Raw genomic sequence first — 25,494 nt, 5'->3', positions numbered from 1 at the left:
ACTTTTATCCGTTTTTTTTACTACTGAGAGCGAATAAAACTGGGAAATAATATTTTTCCAAGGCAAATATTTCAAAAAATCAGTTTTTCACAATACTTTAACATTAATACACCACAATCCAAATTATTGGAGTTATTTTGCAAAATTTGTGAGAATAGAAAAAAAAATGCATCATGTCTATCAAACAAAGCCTCACACTAACGTCATGGATTCGAGACCTGGGCCATCATCATGTTTTCAGAAATGATATTCCATACCGAACCTAGAACCACCATCAAAATCATGTAACATTGCTTGGAGTTCTGTAAATTGACGTAAATGTGAGGACAGAAATATATACACAAACTGAATACAATAGTGCCTTTTTTTTCACACACATGAGAAAATGTAATAAAAATGTTTCTTACATGATAAGTCCACACTGGAATACAATCCACTGCACCCTTATGCCAGCCGGTTAAGGGCAATTTGAACAACTCTAAACTTTTCAATCAGTTCCGAAGTATTTGGACGACTGTACAATTCTGAGAGGCATGTAGCCACAACATCCTGGCAGTGGGTAACAAAGGCTCTCCTGCAATGAAAAATATAAACTCATATAACCATGGAATTCCACAGTTAATTTTAGACTTAGTAATACAAAAACAAAACAGTGCATCATTAAAAAATGGAGGTTTAAGAATGGCAAAGAGCCCAAAGGATAAATATATTAAAATAATTGTGAGAAAATGGTACTCAGTTTTCAGAATGTAATAGAAATTTAAGTTTTTTTTTTGAAAAAAAAAAAATTGTCTACATTATATTATTTGCCTTCAAAATACATAGCAATTAGATTTATGCACTTGTGCCGACATTTCTTCCAATCCTCAAAACACTTTTCAAACTCAATCTTTGGGATATCCTTCAGCTTTGTCAGTGATTTCTTTTAATGCCATCTATGCTTGTAAAACCATGGCCCTTTAAGGTTCTCTTTATTTATGGAAGTGAAAAAAGTCACACACAGCCATGTCTGAGGAATATGGAGGATGGAGCATTGTTTTAATTTTTGGCCAAAAATTCATGAAATTCAAAAAATTCGATGAAGTGCAAGCAAAAAATGACTGAGCTCAAAAAAAAACACGCCTAACCTTAGCAGCCACAGACGAAGTAAGCAATGACTACACCTGAAATTTTCATCATACGTCAGGACCACGTATACCAACAAATATAAAAGAATTTGGAATTTCAGACTCTCCAAAACAGCAAAATTTAAAAATTCTCATTATTTTCTAAATACACTTGGTTTACACATTAAAGACTGTTTCATGATAACACATCACTTCTCAGATGCAATAAACTATTTTATCAGATCATCAACTTTTACATTTAGAATGAATGGCAACATTTGAGGAGTTCGGAATTTTTACTGAGCTCAAGCACCCATCTTCCTGTGACTTAAAAATTGAATGCTGAAAAGATTATACATACCTTTCACTCATTACAACAAGAGAAGGATTTTTGGTGAAGGAGTCCACTAGGCTGACTAGGGCTTCAAGCAGGTGCAATTCATTACCCATAGCTAGCCATACTCGGTCATTTGATGATATGAGTCTGAAAATGAATCAAAGATAATAATGGATGTGAATAGAAGGAAATTTATACAGGCAAATAATATTAGGGCAAGCCCAACCAAGAACACACAATAAAACACACGAGAAAACAATTTTTTTTCAAAATATTCAGAGCAAATTGCACATCTTTTATTTTCAGAAGCCTTAGAAAGGACTATAATTCATGCATTGATACTTGAGATATACATTTAAGTCCTCGGACATGACGAGAATTGTGGCAAGTTGAAAAAGCCAGGTACCTATTGAAAAGTACAGTTTACCCGCTGCATGCAGCTCTGCATAAAAATAATGACCATATTTATCTCAATATATGTAGTCCCTCCTTTTTTTTCCAAAAATGCCTATGGTACAAGTAAAGGGGGGACTATATTCTAATGCATTCTTTAAATATTTCCCGAAACTGAAGCCCCAAAATTAGGGGGGGGGGGGGGAATTATAATCAGAGAAATATAGTAAATAAAATATTCCAGCTGCATGTGTGATAATGCTGGAGCTGAAAAAATCTCATTACATGCAGGAAGTGAAAGTGGGCAAAATGCTGTACATCTCCAGACTTCATAACGGTTGAATTTATAGCTAAATATGTAAATAGTAACACAAAAAACTTTCCCCAGGTGCATATGCAACTTTTCACCAGTTTTTTTTCTGCTGCTCATTGCCTTCTGCAATACCAGAGCAGACGTCCAAGTAAAATAGAAACATTCCTAGCCAGTAAGTAAACAAAATAATTCCATATGAAAAATCCAGAGAAAAAAATCATTCTCCTTGACCAGGATTCAAACCCGGATCCCCCGATTTCCTGTCGAGTGCTTCAGCCACTTAAGCTGCCGAGGCATCATTTGTCCGTGTGGATATTTGTGGACACAACCACACTAGGTGTTATGGACCAAGGGCATACCCAGGATCATGACTGGGGGGGGAGGGGCAAGCCATGGGATTCATGAGATTATTTCCTTGAAACAATAGTTTTATTTTAGTTACATATCTTATACTAATATATATCATTTTTTGTGGGTTTAAAGAAAATTTGTTGAATACTTTCATTTCGATGCAGTACCGATTTTGCTTAAAGATTATTGCTCCTAGTGGGGGGGGGGGGGGGGGCAGCTGCCCCCCAAACCCTCGTTGGGTATGCCCTTGTTATGGACTGCTGAGCATATAATGCCACAATCAGTCCAAATCGTGTGCACAGCACCACAGCTAGAGAGCAGGCCTGGACTTAGAACACACAGAGGTGTTTGCTCTTGACTAATTTTAAGTATACCGGGACTTCATAACGGTTGAATTTATAGCTAAATAAAAACTAACACAAAAAACTGGACACCGCGGCTGGTCCCGGTACACTCAAAATTAAAATAATTCCATTAGGGATGAGACGTTAGGCAGGGTCGAATCACTGAGAACTCAAATAGTGAGCTTTTACACTATTCGATATTCGATGACGCAAAGCTATCAATTGTTAGAATTTCGAATACACAGCACAGATCGTCTGTGATTCCCTTTTAATCCGTAAACAATAGTTATGTCTTTCATGAAGGTTTGCACATTTGGTTGGTTCAATAATATTTTTACGAAAACTTATCATTGAAAGTAAGCATTAAAATATGCACAATGGTGATGACTCCGTAAAAAATTACATAAAGAAGAATGCATGTACACTTTTAAATACACGCAAGATTAGCTGTTATCTTTCTGACTGTAGCATCATGAAACTTATGTTTTCATATTCTAACTTTAACTTAATTGCCATTTCTTTATGTAATTTAAGTTTTGCAAAAAACGTAGTATAGAATTACTAAAAATATTGCCTTCAATTTGCATATAATAAAAAAAAAATTTGCAGTGCTTTGTGCGCGCAAGTTTGATGTGACCTTGGGTGACAGTTGCGTCCGGATTTAGGAGTTGCACAGAATGACTTGCAACGTGTTCACCATTTTTTTTTCAGTTTTAATTTTCATTTGTATTTAAAATTGGTTTAAAAATGCATATTCAGTAATGCAGTATTCGATATTCAAGTGAGGTATTCTCAAAAAAATTACGTATTTGTATTCAATATTCAAATTCGAGAAAATTGCTATATGACCCATCTCTAGTTAAAATGCAAAAATCCTAGTATTTTTCCGCCCCATCTTATTTTTTTTATAAAGGTTGCAGATAACCTCAAAGAAGTGTGAAACTCATAAAAAGATGATCCACAGCCACATAGTCGGGAGTCTGCTGTGAGTCAGTCTTTTCTAGGTTGAGGACTTACTGTAATCTGAATGGATACCTTTGATTATACTCTATGACCAAGGTATATATGTACATGTATATGTGGTTACTTACTTGTCATAAATATTGATTAGTTTAGGGAGACCAACTCCAAGTGAAACGAGAGCTAAATGAACAATTTCAGGACTTGCTCCAAGACGACAGCTACAAATCTCCAACTGCCTGGTAATATATGCTAAACATTGCGAAAAACAAGAGAAAAATTTCAGCAACCAAAAATTATGGGCAAACACAAATTCATCGATAATTATACTAAAATAAAAACATAATTTCACATGTAATGTGATTAAAAAAGCTAAGAAAAAAATCCAAAATTCCTTAGTTAAATATTGTAATATTTTTCATAATTTTCTTTATCAGGGCTGATCAGACCAACATTAACAATGAAACGAACAATGAATGGATAAAAAAACCAATGTTATGACTAGGGATGGACAGATTCGGATTCGGATCGGATCCTTGATTTTCGGACCCGGATCTTTCGTATCGGATATTTTCGGATTCAAATGCATTTTCAAATTCCTGACGTTGAGATTCTCCTGATGATTGTTCAATCTTTTGGGAAGAGTCACATTATGTGCCAGTCGTATTTTATTCTCCACGGCTGAAATTCTCCGACGTAACCGCTGCGAGAGCTTTCAAACAAAACGGTTCATGAGTAGGGCAAGAATCGCATGCGACGGCGCATTCGAAGATTGAATCGGAACTCTTTCCACCCTTATGGGGTGTTGCATTCACTGAATGCTATTATTTAAAATTTCGGATCCAGATCCGATGTCTTCTGCGACTTTAGATCCGATGTATCCGATGAAGGGCAATATCCGCGGATATTTGGATCCAAAGTATCCGATTCGACCATCCCTAGTTATGACGTATCTTGAGAATTTCCTATTGAGCATTTAATTCTTAAGCATAGAGAGAGATTTAGGAAACATACCCAGATTTATTAATGGTACACCATCATTTATGAAATGCACATTTCCAAAGTACCTCATTTGATTAATGAAAGCTAACGAAACTGGCATCCAGATAGAGGAGAAAGAGGAACCTATATATACGATCATGATAAATAATTCACATCCAAGTTTCAACTATTAGAACAACCATAATGCATACAAAGAGTTTTTTAGGCTTAATCTGGTGGAATTGCAACATGTTAGCAAATTAGAAGTGACTGACAAATTTCCATAAATAATTTAATTTCACTGCATGACTAATTTGAATACATTTTCTACTATCTTCAGAGTGTAAACTGAAACTGAATTATTGAATTCCACACTAAATTACCTCTTTTAGAAAATCTACGTTACTTCAGCTACTATTACTCAATCCATTTTTTTTCAGCATAAATTGGTCAAATTAGAAGTGACTGACAAATTTCCATAAATAATTTAATTTCACTGCATGACTAATTTGAATACATTTTCTACTATCTTCAGAGTGTAAACTGAAACTGAATTATTGAATTCCACACTAAATTACCTCTTTTAGAAAATCTACGTTACTTCAGCTACTATTACTCAATACATTTTTTTTCAGCATAAATTGGTCAAAATATCATTATTGTGAATCCATTTGATGAGTAGTTAATCCATCTCTTCATCATACTTCTTTGAAATAACAGAGGATATAATTAGAAAAAGACTTTTCAAATCTTCCAAACAAGCAGTATCAAAAATTTTCAAGCCAAGATGCACTCTGTACTATTTCGATCTTTTGTTCCATTGCAATGGGTTTGCACTTCTTAGCTTAACCATTGTCAACACTGTTCTTTCATTTAATACCCAACATGCTGAGTATAAAAGAAAGCCTTATACAAAGCTTTAAGTTTAAGCTTCACTCTTTCAGGAAAGAAAACATAAATCATATTTGACTAAAAAAAGGAAAAAAAATAGCACTTTAGGATAATACAAAGTGCATTGAAATCAGGAGTGAAGTGAAATTGAAATGTACAAGTGGAAAATTTCCATTGACTTTTAATTTACTGCCATGAAAATCACAGATTCTTAAAAATAAGGCAAATGTGATTGAAAAATAAACTAATTCCAGGTCATTAAAAAATTACCACACTTATACAATTTCCCCATGACCAATATCTAATTCCCTTGTTAATTAATATTCTAATTCTGGCAAGCGGTAACCCTGAATGAAGCACATTCAAGCCTACGAAAAACTTATGAGAAAAAAATGGATGCTTACTTAAAGGGAAACATCTGGGGGATAGGTTGTATTCCGTGCCGAGTGCCTTCACTTCTGCCAATAAGAGGCCCATTCGATTGTCGGGTGACGCTGCCGCTGGCGTTGCTGCCAGTTCTGTTTCCAGAATGTAGTCCCATATGCTCTCGACAAAAGTTGGATCATTGTGCCCAACACAATGGAGGATGGCCAACTTACACTGCCACAAACCAAATGGCTCAGCAAAGTCTTCATACAGCTGCAAAGGGGAAATGGCATTGGAAATTATTTCAACATTTTCTGCTAACTACAGCAAAATGATCAACTGATATTGATATACTGAACCAAAGGCCTGTTTACAATGTATAGTAACATGTTTGAGTAAATGCATGCATGCTCGAATGAACACGAAAATGCGCCGTATAACCACCCAACTTGTGCAAATGCAAGTGTAGAAAATAGAACCTGTTCTTATTTGATCAATGCATTCGTACATCTTCCCTTCCACAAAAATCGAAAATTGTTCATGCAAACAGACATCACATATTTTGTTAATGTTAATGTATCGTATGAACTGGCCTTAACAAAAGTGAATCTATAAAAAAAAAAACAAACTAATGAAATCCCTGACAAAACAACATTATACACAATCGATTGATAATAGCATTAATGTAGATATGACACACAAGAGGTGGAATCATAACACATTCTATCATTTGTAACGGCACTTTCATTATGATGACTTTGGCATCTTTGACACGTACACAAGAATTTAGACCATAAAAAATAATCCAATCATACTCAATTGCTGTCATAATTGATGCAATGAATATATTTCATAATCACACAATTAGGCAGGCAAAAAATTAGACTCCATGAGGTTGATAAACTCTGAAGTACATGCGATGTAAAACCAAAGAGTCTCACCTGAGTTATATCCACCAGCTTAGTTGTAAGTCTAGAGATGGCTTCCTCTGCTGAACCATGGGCTTTCTTTAATGCATTCAAAACCTGTAAAAAATGATTAAAAACTTCAACAATGTAAAAGATCATTGAAAACCTCAGATATGTATAAGTATAATGCACATAATAAGCTGGCCTCAGCAGTGGCAGGATAAAGACCTAGCCTTCCAAACAAAAGATCTTTGGTTGAAGTCTCACCCGGGTGGATTGGTGGTGCCCGGAATACCTCAATCTACTGCATGGGAGTTTGTGACATAATTTGTTTGTATCTCTGATGTACTGTTTTCCACGGATAATTGGAAATAAAATAAATCACCCCAAACTTAAAAAAAGAATACAAAGACCCATTTGGTATATAACTGCTATTCTGTGATAATACAGTGAGTCCTCGTTCTATGTCACCCCGTTTAACGTCATTTCGCGATAACGTCACAAAAATTTTGAGACCGACATTCGTTTATCGCACCTACGCTACGCGATAACGTCAAGTCTTTTAAATTTCGCGCGAAAAAATAGGCGAAGCGGCGGGCGTTGCAGGTTGTTCGTTTTGTGGGCGGTAATAGTCAGTGTAAGCAAAAAGTAAAACGGTGTGTTTATTCTTAATTGCGATTACCGTTTTAGCAAAAATTTCTGCAAAATGAATTCTTGCGTAGGTGCACAAGGTTTTACTTGACATAATGGTTTTCAGGAACCTAAGAAGTGATTTCAAGGCATTTTTCCGTGTAGAGTTTTTGTCGTCACTTTTTTGCCGAGTTCACAATAATTTTGGTTCCTGTAACTGCGACGATGTTTCAGCGATTATGATGCCCAGGTGACCCTCACTCGGGCGACCACCATAGCGAAGCCGAAAAGCAAATGCGGGAAGATACAAAAATGGAGAAGGATTTACGTCACTGCTGCTATTGTCGTCGATGAAGACAGGAACTCGTATTTATGCAATAGTTTGGCATTCCCACCGTAAAAAATGCCCCAGATATGATACGCTAGCATTTTTTTCGCGTAGGAATTGTGAGGTCTAGGAGCCGATATTCACTTTTTACATTGTTTCTTATGGGATATTATGCTTCGATTAACGTCATTTTGTTTATCGTCCCATTTTTCAGGAACGGTAAGTGATGTTAAACGAGGACTCACTGTATAGGTAGATGGAAATAAAATATGAAAAAAAAAAAGAATGCATAGTAAGTGAAAGATAGTGAGCCATGACAATAATGCCTGGGAAACAGGAATAACGGGGAGGTTGAGCAGATGAGTAGTGTCTCAATGCTGAAATAGTGTAGTGCCGATAACCAATGATGGACGAAGCAAGCAAGAAAGAAAAAGCCGGTACAATAGCGTAGGCAAAAAGGGCATTCCACAAAAAGGAGAATCTATTTACAGCTGAGAATACAAAGATAGACGCAAGGGTACAATCAGAAGCCACATTAGGAGAATGTTTTTCCATGAAAGCAAGGCTTGGTTGTTGGTGAGTGGTAGCATTCAAAATGTGGTGCTGATGAAGATAAAATGGATCAAGTAAGTAACGAGGAAGTGGTTAGAAGAGTGGACAAAAAGAGGAGCCTTCTAAAAATCTTGAGGAGAAGATGGGAGAACTTAGCGGCCACATTATGAGGCACGATAGCTTTCCACTTACGTATAAATCAATCCGTCTCTTTCTGTCACTCAATGTCATGACTTGGATTTGTGACAAACTTCAACAGTGAAGGGTTTTGGATTCTGAGCCTATGGCAGATGAACGTCAAAGTGAGAGTAAAGTTGGTGCTTCTAAGAAGTGACATAGGATCAATTTAGAAGAGATGATTAATACTGTAAATAAATGCTAACAAGGGCTAACGATATCACATATAACAAGCTGTAAACGTGGCTGTGTCAACTGTAAACACAATAGGGTGGTTTCCTATTATTTTTTTATTGCCTAAATCGAAAGATTGTACTCCTGGAGTACGTATTTCACGCTTTTAGATTTTTAAATGACAATGTATATTTTTCGCGGTTAAATGAAAAGTGAAAATTTTCAAGCCCGTGAAAACGTGACGCGTAAGTATGAATGCCGGAAAATTTCTCCGTGTAACGTATTTCTGGTTCCCGCTGCTGCCCTGTGAGGTGACCTTGAGGCGAGGCTTAGCGCTGATACGACTCAGGTTGCTAGCGTGTAGACGAGTACCCTGCTGGCTGGTAGCGCTTGGCTTAAATAAGGATTATTAATACCTTATCAAATGAAGAAAACTTTCCGACCTTAGCCAGTTTTAATAAGTGATTATTAAGACATGTTTCCCTGAACTCTGCGCCTCATGCATGCATTGGTAACCTCAGACGATGTATAACTCCTATCCTCTCGTGTAGAAACTAGGTCCCTGTGACGTCATGCGGAGTGGAATCGCATGGGCGCCAATCTGGCCTTTTTCAAATGAGGATAAAATTTGACCCTTGCCATTCGTCTAAACCGGTATTTCAAAAACCAAATAATTATTGTATTATGAATACACTAATGGTGGGTAACGAATCGCAATCAATGCCTTTCGTTTTCTTTGATGAAGGAAACTACCCTATTATAAAATTCATGTTTTTTTCCAGGTTTTCACGGTCTATATTTCGTCAAAGTCACGGTCTGCATTTTATTTTGGGAATAAATATTGATCACATAAAAATCACCAAACGCACGTTTACTAAAAATTTACCAAACGCGGATAAACGACGGCAATGAAAACGCAGCAATGAACGTGTTCTATTTACGTCGACTATCGTTAGCAAAATTTAGAGCCGGATAAATGTTGAGATTGGGAAAATGGAGGGGGGCAGGGGAGTGAAGAGGTGTCTGATTTTTCGCAAGGATTGATGAGCTCTTTGGTCACCGGTCTTCCAATCACAGGCTTGAGGTCTGTGTCTCGTCATGGCACTCGGACCAATAATTGATAGCAGGTAGCACTTGGCTGAAATAAGGATTATAATTACCCTATCAAACGAAGGAAAATTTCCGAACTCAGGTAACTTTAATGGGTGATTATTGAGAGATGCTTCCCTGAGCTCTGTGTCTCATGTATGCATTGGTAACCTCAGACGATGTATAACTCCTATCTTCTCATATAGAAACTAGGTCCCTGTGACGTCACGTGGAGTGGCATCGCATGGGCGCCAATCTGGCCCTTTTCAAATGAGGATAAAAATGGACCATTGCCATTCGTCTAAACCGGTATTTCTAAAACGAAATAATTTGTATATTATTGTGATGTATTGGTGTGTTTTGTTTATTGAATTGTTATGGGTTGTCATGGTGTGGATCTAGAGAATAAAGACCGTTCTTAAAAGTGGCTCCTTATATTAATGTGCAGACATTACATTTGGCGACGAGGAAGCACGAATCCACGTAATTACGGTCAACAGCGGAAGGGCGTAGCCGTGATTGAGCGTGATCGTGATAGTAAAAGTACCAAGTTCGAGTGCAGGAAGATAGATTTTTTGGTGACGGCGAAATGGCGGGACTCATCGGCTCAATGAATGCATTTGACGCGGCTGAAGAGACGTGGTCTTCGTATATTGAGCGTTTAGAACTATTTTTTGATGCAAACGACATTAAGGACGAGAAAAAAGTGCCTACCTTGTTAACAGTAATTGGGCATAAAACTTACAATTTAGTAAAAAATTTGTGTGCACCAGATAAGCCGGCAACTAAGACATTTGAACAATTAGTGCAGCTAGTAACAACGCACTTAAGTCCAAAGCCATCATTTATTTCGGAGCGTTATAAGTTTAGTTTACGGAGCCAGCGGGAGCACGAGTCAATTTCCGATTATGTGGTACAGTTAAAGGAACTTTCAATGTTTTGTGAATTTAGAAATAATCTGTCGGATTATTTGAGAGATAGACTGGTCAGCGGTATCCGTAGTGACGCAATTAAGAGGCGGCTGCTGGGGGAAACAGATCTTACTTTTGAAAAGGCAGTAACGATAGCTACCAACATGGAGATGGCTGACCACGATGCAGCGACGTTGATGGCGCGAGGGAATCCACAAACAAGTCAACTTAACTACAACGCCAGGCGGAAGGGTTTGGCGACGACGTCGGCGGCTATGGGGACAACGCATCGCAGTGGCAGCTGTTCTCACGTGAACCGGCAACAACAACGTCCCACAAACCAAAGGAGGGAGGACACAACTAGGAGGGAGGAGAGAGTGTCTAGTGATGTAAAGTGTTATTGTTGTGGAAAGTCAGGCCATAGGGCCAATATGTGTAAATTCAAGTCATACAAGTGCTATAAGTGTGGCAAAGTAGGCCACTTGTCACAGGTTTGTCGAAGTCAAGATAGGGGTGTGTCAAATCCAAAGCCTAATAATTTTAGTACTAAGCCATCTAATCACTATTGTGAACCCTGTGATTCTAATGATTGTATGCTAAACAAGCCTACTACTGACGATTCCAAGCAAAATAAGCCAACTAATGATTATATATATGATTTAACTAATCTATTTAATGTAAGTAAAGCTAATGAGGTTGATGAAACCAATGATAGGGTAAGGCCTATTATGGTAAAATTGCAAGTTGAAGATAAGCTTTTGTATTTTGAAGTAGATAGTGGTGCTTGTGTCAGTGTCATAAATGAACAATGTTATCAAGACAATTTTACTTCAGTAAAGTTACTAAGTACCAATTTGGTATTAAGCTCATATACAAGCCAGCCTATCAAACCATTAGGGAAATTGAGCATTATGGTAAAATATAGAAATATATGTAAACAGTTATCCTTATATGTAATAGCTAAGGGAGCAAATCCTTTAATGGGCAGAGACTGGATCCGTGATCTTGGGTTGGTAATTAAAATACCTAGTGGGGTTAGTAATATTATTATGAGCACTAACTCAGAGCATAGTAGGGATGTATGTAGTATAATAGATGCAGAATTTAAAATAGTTAATAGTTTATATCAAAAGTTTCCAGAGGTGTTTACTGATAAATTAGGCTGTTATAAGGGTGAGCCAGCTAGGTTAGTTTTAAAAGATACTGTTGTGCCTAGATTTCTGAAGCCTAGGCCGATACCTTTCTCCCTGAAAAACAAGGTAGAGGCTGAGATAGATAGATTGGTAAGGGAAGGTATTTTGTCACCTGTGAGTGATAGTGAATGGGGAAGTCCCATTGTTCCAATAGTAAAAAAAACCGGGGAATTACGTTTGTGTGCAGATTTCAGGGTTTCTTCACTAAATGATTCGCTAATCATCAATAGACATCCAATACCTAGGATTGAAGATCTTTTTAATACGTTACAAAAAGGTAGAACTTTCTCCAAAATGGACCTATCCCAAGCTTATCAGCAGATATGCTTAGATGACCAATCAAAGAAATTGTGTACTATAAGTACTACAAAAGGGCTATTTATGTACAATAGAGTTCCCTATGGAGTGGCCTCTGCACCAGGTATTTTTCAGAAAATAATGGAAACCATTCTCGCTGGTATTCCAGGAGTTGTTTGTTTCCTTGATGACATTTTGATTACTGGGGAAAATAATGATGTTCACAAGGAAAGGTTATATGAAGTTTGCAATAGATTAAAAGTGAGTGGTCTCAGTGTGAGTAAAAAGAAGTGTGAATTTTTTCGCAAGTCAATTGAGTACTTGGGTTATGTTTTGAGTGAGGATGGCCTAAGTACATCGCCATCTAAAATAAGCGCTATTGAAAAGGCGCCTACTCCCACTGATGTTTCACAATTAAAGGCATTTTTAGGTATGGTTAATTATTATGGAAAATATGTGCCTCATTTATCTACTATTGCAGCACCTTTGTATAGTTTGTTGAGGAAAGATAGTGTTTTTGAGTGGTCAATCTCGTGTGAACAAGCATTCAAGCTAATCAAGAATAAATTAGTTTCAGCTCCAATATTGGCACATTATGACCCTAACCTACCGGTAAGATTAGCTACTGATAGTTCTAGCTATGGTTTAGGCTGTGTTTTAAGTCAGTTACAGAAGGATGGTTCTGAGAAACCAATCTGTTATGCATCAAGGACCTTATCAAAGGCTGAAATGGGGTACAGTGTCATCGACAAGGAGGCTTTAGGTATTATTTATGGTGTGCGAAAGTTTAATCAATATTTGTATGGTAGAAAGTTTACTTTAATAACTGATCACAAACCATTGATATCTATTTTTGGATCAAAGAAAGGTTTACCTGCTTATGCAGCAAGCAGACTTCAGCGCTATGCGCTGTTCTTAACGAATTATGACTTTGATATTAAATATGTTAAATCACAGGATAATGCAAACGCCGATTGCTTATCTAGATTGCCTTTGAATGTAAAAGAATTTCAGTTTGAGTCAGAGGATGTAAATTATGTAGGTACTTATTTGCAATTTATTCAAGAGAATGACATACCAGTTGATTTTAATAACGTTATAGAGGAAACAAAAAGGGATGTTTTGTTAAGGAAAGTGTACAACTATGTATTGTATGGTTGGCCAAATAACCACTCAAATATGGACAATGAATTAAAACCGTATTTCCAGCGGCAAGGTGAATTAGCTATTGAAAATGGTATTATTGTTTGGGGGCATAGGATAGTTGTACCTCATAGTTTACGTAAGCCATTATTAACAGAGTTGCATTGCGGACACCTTGGCATTGTTAAGATGAAAGCCATGGCTCGTTCGTATTTTTGGTGGCCAGGTTTAGACTCAGACATTGAGAATTTAGCCAACAGTTGCCCACCTTGCTTGTCTGTGAGGCAGAACCCTAAAAAGTGTAACCTACATGTGTGGGAGTATCCCAAGAGTGTGTGGGAACGTTTACATGTTGATTTCTTAGGGCCTGTAAGTAACAAACTATATCTTGTTATAGTAGATGCTCATAGTAAATGGTTGGAGGTGGAAGAGGTAAGCTCAACATCAGCTAATCAGACTATTACAAAATTAAGTGCTTTGTTTGCAAGGTTTGGTTTACCGCAACAAATAGTTTCAGATAATGGTCCACCCTTCAATTCTGGTGAATTTAAGGATTTTCTAAGATGCAATGGCATTAAGCATACCTTATCGCCACCTTACCATCCAGCTACAAATGGTCAAGCAGAAAATTCTGTGAAGAATGTAAAAAAGCGTGTTAACCTAGCTTTAAGTAGTAATGACAATGTAAATATGGCTTTATATAAATTTCTACTTGTTTATAGAAATTCGGTACATTTAACAACTAATGAAACGCCAGCTATGTTAATGTTTGGGCGACCAATCAGAACAAGGTTAGATCTCATTAGACCTAATCTTCAAAGTTATGTATACAATAAACAGAGTAAGCAAGTTGCAAATTATGGGGGTTGTAAGACGAGAATGTTATCTGAGGGTCAACCTGTAGTTGTACGGGATTTCAGAGGCAGAAATAAATGGATAGGAGCAGTAATTGTTAAGAGACTGAGTGCAGTATCATACTTGGTGAAATTAAAGAATGATGTCATTTGGAAACGTCATATCGATCAAATTATAGACCTAAATAGTGAGCCTCTCATGCCTTCAATTGTATCTGATAAGGTGATTCCACCGGAACAATTATTGTTGCCTAGAGTGACAGACGACAGGCTGTCGAAGGAGGGGGGGTCACCTCTGCAGAGCACACCATCTCAACAGTACAGTCCCAAGAATACACCGCCTCATCATTCTAGCAGTGAATACGCTAGGCTGAAGTCTGATATGCCTCAGCATGACGTCACTTCACCTAACTTAACTTCACGGCAATTAGTTAAATCTGATAGTCCAAAACAGAGAATAGAGAGGCGTTACCCTGTGCGAGAGCGCAGGCAGGTGGAAAGGTTAAACTTGTAAGCATTATATATTATTTGATGTTCATGCTTGTTAATTTGAATTTGATTGTTATTGTGCATTGTATGCTTTATGTATGTTATTCATTATGATTGTTTGTTTCTGTCGATTTCTATGTTACAAGGTATTATTTTTTTTTTTTTGTGCATTGGGAAGAATATTGTTTTTGTGTAGTAGTTCAGGTTTGCTGATGTTAAAGTTTTGTGGAGGTTGCTAAATTTGAATTTGTTATGAACGGTGGTCTTCGGAGTATGGGGGGAGGAGATGTGATGTATTGGTGTGTTTTGTTTATTGAATTGTTATGGGTTGTCATGGTGTGGATCTAGAGAATAAAGACCGTTCTTAAAAGTGGCTCCTTATATTAATGTGCAGACATTACAATTATGAATACACTAATGGTGGGTAACGAATCGCAATCAATTCCTTCCGTTTGTTTTGATGAAGGAAACCACCCTATTATGAAAGATAAGGTAAGAGTAAAGGAACATGCATAAGGTTCTGCTGGCATAAGATCAATCATCATCACCAATCAATGCCATTATATTTTGAGTGAAATGGGAAAATTGCTTGCGGTGAAAGGGGGAGCAACATTGAAGAGGAACTTCACTTAGTCTTCTGACGATCAAATATAAGCCTCTATGAACTTTCAAATAAGCAAAAAGGTGATGTTTTATTACAAGCAATGGAAGGCTTAACAAATTTAGGAGTAACGGAAAATAATGGAAGCAGGGGAGATACGGAGGAAGAACATCCTGAGTTAACAAAAAAAAAGATTCCACTTTTCCAAAAGTTTATTGTGTAGCTAACAATGTGTCTCAACTTTTAGGTCATTCTCAAGAACACTGCTGACACGGTCTCATACAAGGCTGAAGAAAAGAATAAACGGCCGGGAAAAAGGCAAGTGACGACGTGGTCTGTGAAATGGGTTGGACAATACTACGTCAAATAATGAGCTATGCATCAAATGAGTTAACCAGTAGAATACTTAAAAAATAAAAATAATAATTTCTCACATTAGCCATTATTAGAGATGCGTGAAAATCACAAATTTGATAAATGCGATATAGATGCGATGTGCGCAAATAAATGCGATGTAGATGAGATGACTGGACTTTTATGATATTTTTACGCAAATTTGCCTTTTCAATGGCAAAATTCGTACATTTTGTGCCAAGCGCAGTTTAAATGCTTCGTCGACACTCACCGCTTAAAGCATGTGAGCGAATGGCCAGCTGCTAGTTGGCTGGAACAATACGTGGCCGCGAACTACAAGTGGGCGCGGGCAAGCTACACCTCCGCCACTATATGTCTTATTCCTTAATTTATTATTGTTCTACAACATAATTATTGAAAATATTCTGTATTTTGTCATATATCTGTGTTTCACTACATTTCATCGTCATCTACCTCATTATGAAAATAAAAAACAGACGCTACAAAATGCGATAAACTGTTATTGAAAGTGCGATAAAATAAAAATGAAAGTGTGATTTTCATGTATCTCTAGCCATTATGTACACACACCTTTTGCTGGATTCTGGCCACCTCCAGCTGATCTTCAAGTTCTCTCAGAAAGACTCCCTGCGATGGTGCACAGCCAACATTATCGCTTCTCATGCACATGACTGCACGCGCCAGGTAAGTGATCCTTTGGTCCAATGTCACAGAGCTGCAAGATGTCGTTTCATTTGATAATGCAATCATCAATAATCATGGGGAGAACATTAGAAAACGATGTGCAGCAGCTGGGCATTTGAAAATTCTCTGAGATATTTTAGTTTTCAGGGTACAATGTTAAATATTTCAGAGGAAATAAATGTAGACTATCTTCCCGTATATGTAGGACACTATGTAATGTTAATATTACCACTGGGTGTAAACAAAATAAGTCACACTTGCTTCTCACAGTGTCTTACCTCACCTTGCCAAACAGGCATCGAAGGGTAACTGTTGAAGGGCCACGTCGGGCCAAATCATTTTAATGATTGGCTGACTGTTGAAGGGACAAGTGTCAAAACGGTCTGACAATAACAGCACTCATACAAAAAGATCAACAGTTAAAAAAGTGAAGGAATTTACTTTATTCTGTAGCAATAGTCAAAAGCGGATAAAATTAAAATACATAAAATTCCAGGGATTTCAAAATCTTAGAACTCAGGATACGAGAAGAATATGATAAAAAAATGTGACAAGGCAAAAGAAATTTGACTTTGCAACCAGGCAAAAACACACCTTTTGAGATGTGCAAGTAGTACTTTTTGATCTCGAGTCGAGTATCAAAAACTTGAATTGAAAACTACTCGTGAGCATCGATTCGAGTCTGGTAATCTCTGATCCATACAATACAACAATGCATTATATTGACAATTTAATTAACATATGTATCCAAACTGTAACAAAGAGCCCAGAGTAAAGGCATTTGCACAATTGTAATAAAGATAATTTACATAAATCATGTAATATTAAATCACTTCAAATTCTCATGCAGAAAAACCAATTGTTCTACAAGTTCAGGCAGCAGGTTTTGACGTCTCCCTGTTACCGTATTACTTACTGCCTGGATAAAATTGACTTTTGCCACACACTTGTGGGGCTGGACAGGTACTTTCTTGCCAAAACCGCAATATTTGGGAACCTCAGGAATTTATATTAAAAATAATATTAACGATTTATTACCCTTTTAGTGCTATCCTTCTTCCCGGGGTGCAGTCGAAAAATGCGGAGGGTATTTTGATAAAATGTAGCAACTAGGAAAAATAAACATTATATAGTTAATTTTTTAGATATCTTTAAGCATTTTTTTTTTTAATTAATGAGATTAAATTGGACAATAATCACAAAATTTTTATACCTTTACTGATATATAAGTTTTTTAAAATGTCAATGTCCTCAAATTTAACAACAATAACGTAAAAGCCGATATATCGGTGCGCTGCACTTTTCAGCCGAGCGGTAAAAGCCGATATATCGGCGTGCCGCACTAAAAGGGTTAAGGATCTTATATAAATTGATGTACAAGGAAATCTTACCTCGAAGCAGTCGCTAACCCATGAAGAACTTTGGCAGCCATTGCATGGTTGTTGATGCTTTCATAATACTTCCACAAGAGGTCCTGGATTGGAAGGGATTCTCGATCAGTCTCCGCCGCTCGCTTCAGGTACGTCTCTAGACTAACTCTAGCAGAGCCACCATGACGACTGCCCCACAGAGAAATGACAGGAATGAAAAATAGCAGGCATTCATCAGGAATTACGACATCAATTCAACAAAATGACTTTTCTGGACTTGTAGGTGAAAAGTTCACAATACGAATATATATAAATAAAAAATAGTTCAAGTCAATATCAATAAACATAATAAACATAGAAACACAAAAAAAGGGAACACTCACATGGGAAAATAAACTCGGAAGCTTTCGAGTTTATTTTCCTGTGTGAGTGTTACGTTTTTTTGTGTTTCTATGTTTATTGATATTGACTTGAACTATTTATATTACGCGCTACGTGCATCTCATTTTTCCAAAACATTGTGTATAAATAAAAAATAATATATATAGTTAAAAAAATAATATATGTATATAAAAGAAACAACACCAAAGTAAAAACCATTTTTGCTTTAATTACTAAACACTTCTATCCCATCAATTTTAATTAAAATCTGTGGAGCACACACCTCAGGAGTGTTTCTTGTTAGACCAAGTGAGCTTGCTTTACTCTCACCAATCTTCAATATCCTTTGCACTGAATCCTAGAGTGAGTGAATACACATACAAAGACCAGAGTATATGTAAAGGCCAAGCACTTAAAGAAAAAGGTCAATCCCTTACTATGAATGACCAAAGAAAAAGCCTTGAGTTTGAAAGATTAAATGGGAATGGTGAAACAAAATTGAAAAACTCGTGACTTGATAGGTAAACATAGCATCAGGAGTGGCGGATTAGACCAACCTGGTGATTTTTGTGGTGTGCAAGAGCTCTGTGTGGAGTTCTCGCTGCAGCATCCACTCGTAAATGGCAACGTGGAGGAGGCAGTCATCAGAATCAAGGGCGGCGTTCAGGAGCCACTTTGCCTGCACAAAGGAATCATGGAATTTTGAAAAAAAACGTTACTTATGATACAATTAGCCTTTGTGAAACATTAACTAGCTTGATGAAATTTTAGGAAATCAATGAACAACAACACTGCTTGGTGATAACTTCATCCATATTATGTGCAAGCAAAAACAATGAAGAGTGAAATGATCACAGTGTACACAGTGTATATCTGATGAGTTAATTTGCTGAGCAGATGAAAAAAATACGCAAACCTAAACACAAATGTTAAATTTGCCATGAAAAAATCATTTGGCTAAGCCGGGATTTGAACCCACATCTCACGATTGTGGCTCAGGTATGGTGTAACTCATATGATTCTTTTCAAATATCTTTGCGACTGGCCCAGTTGTGCAAACTTAGAATGTATACAATGGCATCACGACAGGAGGTGGGACCTACGACCTACCGCACAAGGGATGAGGGTTGAGAATAGAGAGGTGGGCGTTGCCATGTTTTCTCAAGAGACTTTGTCAGAGCATGGAAATGAAAGACTCTCAGAGAAGTCTCAAAAAACCTTTTTCCCACTAGGCAACACAGCTTACTTATTGACAAAGCGTACACCACAGAGGTCTGAGAGCGTCTACATCTCCTGGAGATTAGGCTCTGCCTATTGTGTTTTGTTTGGTTTTCAGGAAGTCTTCTGGCCTCCACCCTCACCCCGCAAGCAATTTGGCCCAGCCGCTCTCAGTTGCAAAGATATTTCAAATGAACTCTAGCATACCTGACTTGTAATTGGGAGGTCCAGGATTGAATCCTATCTAAACCAAACATTTTTTTCATGGCAAATTTCACCCTCAGTGAAACAAGTTTGGCAGACCATCATCATTACCGCCCTGCAGATAAAGGATAATAACAAGATATATCCGACATGCATAAGAAATTATGACATCAATTGCACAAAAAGGACTTTTCTGGATTCGTACATGAAAAGCCCACAGTATAGGAATATGCACAACTAGTAATTAAACAAACAACAACATAATTAACTTTTAATAAGATAATGCAGCGATCACTTGTAAATCCATTCTCAAGGCCTCAATTGTAGGGTACAAATACTAGGGTCATATTACAGCAGTTCAACAAATCTGTGGCCATTGTGAATCAGATGTTGATCGACTATCCTCTTTCCTGGAAAGACATAGCATACTCTCTCCATTCCAACATGGTTTCCGAAAGGGAAGATCTACTCTAACTGCGACCTATGAAGCAGTCAACTCAGCCTTGAAGGCCCTTGATTGTAAAAATGAAACTTTAGGGCTATTTTTTGATTTATCCAAAGCATTTGATTGTGTTAACCACCAAATACTCCTTAGGAAGCTGGAAAGACTAGGAATCAGAGGGGAACCAAACAAATGGATTGCCTCTTTCCTCAGTGATCGCTCACAAATTCTATCACTCAATGTCAATGGAGTAAAATATGCCTCCCCTCCAAAAAAAAGTTGCCTTGGGCATTCCACAGGGATCTGTTTTAGGCCCACTTCTCTTCCTACTGTACATTAACAATCTTCCTCTTGCTGTCAGCAATATAAATGGCCTTACCCCAATCCTTTATGCCGATGACACCAACGTCATAATATCAGACCCACCATACCCTCACCTTATGAAAAAAGCAAACACAGCTACTGAAAATATCAGGAACTGGTGTCAAGTCAATGGACTACAAATAAATGCAAACAAAACCCAAATGTCAAAGTTCACCTATTACAATAATGTAAATGAAAGCTGTTTAGTTAAAATGGGCAATCAGTCTATCGTACAAACCGATCAGGTAAAATTCCTGGGGATACTTCTGACAGCTAATATGTCATGGGAAATTCTGGCTGAGGGCATAAAGAGTACGCTTTATTCAAGCTGCTACTTATTTAGGCAACTGAGATATACAACAGGCGTTGAAGTTCTTTTAAAACTCTATTATGCAGAATTCCACACTAGGGTGCTACAAAGCATACTGTTCTGGGGTGCATCCCATCACCTGGGTGAAATTTTCAAATTGCAAAAACGAATTATAAGAATCATTACTTTCCATCAAATTAAATCTCCCTCCAAGCCCATTTTCCATTTCTTAAAAATCCTCCCACTCCCCTGCATATACTTACTCCAGCTTATTTTGCATGTTAGAAAAAACCTGATTCAGTTCTCCACTAATTCTGATATCCATTCTTATAACACAAGAAGGAAAAATGACCTGCATTGTTTCTGTATAAGAACTGAAAGGTTGAAATGTGGCCCAAGTGAAATGGGAATCAGAATTTACAATAAATCACCTAAGAAATTGAAAAATATGCAAAGTGCCAGTCTCCTCAAGGTAAAACTTAAAGACTTTTTACTGGAAAAAATGTATTACTCTGTAAATGAATTTATGAGTGATGACTCTCTCGAGTCTTAAAGTATTTCCATTTCCATGTACAGCTCATGCCACTTATGTAAACTTGTCTGTGTTTTTAATATTTATTTTTTTAAATCCATGTAATATGTATCTAAATTCCTCTTTTTTCTGACGTGCCATATATCGGTTATGTATTTCTATGTATCTGATCTATCATGGCAAATAAAGCATTATTATTATAATTATTATTATTAGTGATGGGTCGATTCCAAAATTCTATCGATTCCGATCCAGATTCCGATTCTGACATTTCGATTCCGATTCTACCGATACCGATTCCATCGATTCTGATGCCATAGGTTCCAAGAAAAATATCACTTCCAGGCAACAAGAAAACTACTTTTTTAAATGTTACTCTGTGAAAGAGTCAGTTCACAAAAGAATCGTTCATATCATTACTATGCAATTAAAATATAATAGCTAAATTTCAAAACAGAACATACCTGAAAAGTGGTGTTACATGATAGGTATTACTTTAGAATATTGGCACTCATAATATGTCGACAATATATATATATATATATGTATCCAAACTACAAGGGAGAGCCCTGAGTACAGGAATTTTCATAGCTGTAATAAAGATTACATACTACGTATATGAATCATGTAATATTTGGCCCTTCCAAATTCTCAAGCAGAAAATCCAATTATTCTACATCAGTGGCGGATACAGAAAAAACTCAAGGGGGGGGCGCAACATATATTGAGTTGTCTTTACTTTTATCGTGATAAAAGATGATCAAGTCACAGGCAAAGTATATGAAAATTTTATTTAAAGTGATTATAAACATGTAAAAGACAATGCCATCTTATGATATAAAAAAGTTACAATTGTGGTTTTGCAATGTTCGGCAATACAGGCGGACCCGCAAGGGGGGGGCACGCGCCCCCTGCGCCCCCCATCTGTATCCGCCACTGTTCTACATGCTCAGCCAGCAGGTTTTGACGTCTCCAGTTACAGTATTACTGCCTGCAGAAAATTGCCTTTTGCTACACATGTGTGTTATTGGGCAAGTACTTTCCCACCAAAATTGAAGGATTTCGGAGACTTAGGAATTTTTATTAAAAATTATATCAACGATTTGTTGGATCTTGAATCTTAATGGAATTCAAGTGGACGAAGCGAACAACTATAGAACTAAACTTTAGTTTTGTAGAGCCAAAAAAAATGCTATACTTCTCACGTCATTCAATCAACCTTTAAATCTCTTGCTTTTTAAAGTTCAAGAAAGAAACTAAACGCTACAAATGAATATTACATCGGACGGACGCAGTAATAGAAAAGGCTAAAAGAGCCATGTGGTGTGAAAACTCCCCCTACCGCGCGACTCACCTCGGAGAGGGTGGAAAGGGAAAAAGGGTATCGCTTGTTGCCTTTCACGGAAACAGTTCATTTTTCTCTCTCTTAAGCATACTGACTTAATCTCTTCACTTTACTTCAATACCCGAGGCATATTTCTTACGCGCGGGATGGTTCCGAAAAATATCCAATCCTTAGTATTTTCACTCGAGTAATGCGCGCTAAATGGTCTAGTCGATCTATACATAATCCTTTTTAACATCCTATTTAGTGTTTTAAGTCAATGAAGACGATTATCCATGCTTTAAATGACGATTTTCAGGACTAATGTTTTAAAAAACTTGAAAAATCGGCCTCAGTTACCGAGCCTCAGAGGTCCGCGGCGTGTAGGTCAGCCTTGACGCGCGATTGAAAAATCGCTCTTATTTCCTTCGTCGCAATTTTTCTTTTCAAGATTTCTACTTAGTACTCTTTAGAAATCTCTACTTTATATTGCGGTTCAAATTTTCCGAGTTATATTTTTCGTAAACGAAAGATAATGTCTACTTTATGTCAAATTTCACGTGAAAAACGGGTCGGCCATTTTGCGTTGTAAAACCAGACAGATGAGAGCCAAAATCTTCAAAAGTCATTGAAAGTATAGGCAAAGCACCAGATCAAAGGAATATTGCGTTTTTTATTCCACAAAACTCATGCCAACGCAAAACCACTTGGATAAATTCAAAGATTTTTTGAGGGAAAACGATATCTCGTGTGGTATTGAAAAATTGGTCATGTTTGGGCCTCTGTATCTCACAGAAGGTTCGCATTTATGTAAAATGGCATATAAAGCAATATTTGGTAATGATTAATGAGTATTTACGCTGATTTTCAAGTCTCTATCCCCAAAAAGGTCATTTTGGACTTTATTCCAGCTTTTTCCGATTTCGGACCAGTGTGCGCGGGGTAGGAAGACGATCGGCTGCCGCGGCTGGCGTAAAGGTATTCGGCGCCCACGTCGACAACAACAATAGTGTATTCGGCAAGCTGAAACTACTAGGCCAATGCATTAGAATGACTTATCGGCTTTAAAACCTGCACTATTACATGAGTTTCATGATAGCGCTTCCTGTCGGCAGATTGCTGGACCTACTAGCCTCGAAAGCTCTGTAACCTTAACTACTCGACTCGACATCCGTAATGCTACTCGAAACGCTCGAGTCGAGTACCAACTACTCGATCGACTTGAATTTTCGAGTACTCGCACATCCCAAGAAGATATGTGTTTTGTTATTACGATTACGTGGCGCGAAAATTCAAACGACTATTGGAAATGCGGTCGTATATTTTGTTGTTTGAAGAACTGCTGGAATCGGAATCGATTTTTCGCCTTGGCAAGTACTCGTTTTCGATTCCGGTTCTTGGCCGAGAATCGAGGAATCGAAGAATCGAGGAATCGAACCGACCCATCACTAATTATTATTCACCTTGAACTAAATACCCCAAATACTGTCCTATTAAAAGAGGCAAATAAAATTCGGGGAACACGAGCAAAAATTGCAAATTACAAGCCCCTGCAGTGAAAAACATACTCAGGTATTTCTCAATTTCCACTACAAATGCAATACAGGAACACAGTCACACCCACCATCAAACTGAAGATAGCTACAGGGTCACAATTGTAATAAGTACATGCCACATTATTTGGACACCATTATGTTATAATTTGATCATTTGTAACCGAATTACAATACAATGGGTTCAGTTTATCATAATTTGTTAAGATTCTATAAAATATGCAATTTCGTATCTTCGCGGACAATGCAGTTTTTTATCAACGGAAAAATTACAATGTACTTTGGTAGTCAAGGGTTTGTTGACTTACTTTGATGAGTCTCTTTTGACTAATGGTTGAGAATAAAAAAAAACCGAAGTAAGATAGTGGAACCTGATTTTTTATTTTTACAGACTAACTGCAGGAGCTTGTTTAGTTGCGCGAAGACTTTGCCTACGGAGTACCGCAAATAATAATTTTTTATTATCATTTACCATTTATGAAAAACATGTGGTCATGGGTCCAAGTGAGCTAAGGCAAAGCAGTTGTACGTAAGGATTTTGTAGAAACTGCATCAAGGTATTTTGTGTAATAAACCATGCATCTAATAATTTGAGTACATCTACATTCTAGCCTGCAATCTGCCTCAATAGGCGTGTGGCATGGGGTGTTAGGTCACCAGTCGTTAAAAAATAACACGGGACAATAACTCACATCTTTTTTCACATGCAAAGGTGTGCCAGAAGACTGGTCAACAGCTGACGATGCAATTGTGGATGAGATGGGGGAGGGTGGAGAGGTGTGCATGGCGCTCATGGAGGAAGAGCCACCGTACGCTTGGTCCAACAGGAGAGTCACCTCCTTGTAACAATCCATCCTGAAAAGAGAATAACAGAAGTGCGATGAGAAGTAATACCATCAATTACTCACCCTTCAAACCAACTTTCCATTTCTCTGATCTCGTCCCATTTTTTTTTTTAATTTCCCAGATTTTGTATCAATGGAAAAAAAGTTGTACACGAAGTTTTCATAGAAAATCAGCAAGGTATATCGTGATACAATATATTATAGTCATAATGAAAAAAAAATGTAAAAGCTAAGCACTTTTGCTCATTCCTCTCAGTGCTGAGGGCCAATATATGAGCTTTCGCCTATCCACCAGAAATTTGAGCAGAAATATAGGCTTGAGGAAGTTAATTTCTCAAATTAATATTTATGCAGCAACGAAACTCTGAAATAAAAAAATAAAGATTAATTATGCAGTTAAAAATTAATATAATGTGACGGTTGTGGCCGTCCCAACCCTAGCCTTTATTCCCTTGTTCACCGTCCTCACCCGTTTCCCATCCTCCTCCTCCCCTTTTTCCTACCC

General features: G+C 37.3%; 1 protein-coding gene across 3 annotated transcripts in view; it reads right to left on the bottom strand.

The window, feature by feature from the left end:
- The window catches only part of LOC124163539 (nuclear pore complex protein Nup154-like), an 82,209-nt gene that overhangs the window by 2,218 nt on the left and 54,497 nt on the right, over positions 1-25,494 (bottom strand). For all 3 annotated transcript variants that reach the window (XM_046540508.1, XM_046540511.1, XM_046540510.1), the window contains exons 20-28: positions 24,837-24,999; positions 18,756-18,877; positions 17,839-18,006; positions 16,334-16,478; positions 6,984-7,067; positions 6,081-6,315; positions 3,936-4,056; positions 1,468-1,590; positions 408-574 (exon numbers count right to left, since the gene is read on the bottom strand). In XM_046540508.1, the coding sequence (XP_046396464.1) occupies positions 445-574; positions 1,468-1,590; positions 3,936-4,056; positions 6,081-6,315; positions 6,984-7,067; positions 16,334-16,478; positions 17,839-18,006; positions 18,756-18,877; positions 24,837-24,999 (1,291 nt within the window). In that variant the 3' untranslated portion in view covers positions 408-444. The remainder of the gene's footprint in view (positions 1-407; positions 575-1,467; positions 1,591-3,935; positions 4,057-6,080; positions 6,316-6,983; positions 7,068-16,333; positions 16,479-17,838; positions 18,007-18,755; positions 18,878-24,836; positions 25,000-25,494) is intronic.

The sequence above is a fragment of the Ischnura elegans genome, chromosome 8 (assembly GCF_921293095.1).
Source record: "Ischnura elegans chromosome 8, ioIscEleg1.1, whole genome shotgun sequence".
NCBI classification, from domain to species: domain Eukaryota; kingdom Metazoa; phylum Arthropoda; class Insecta; order Odonata; family Coenagrionidae; genus Ischnura; species Ischnura elegans.
The sequence above is the reverse complement of the archived record's forward strand: the minus strand, read 5'-3'. Positions and strand labels throughout refer to the sequence as shown.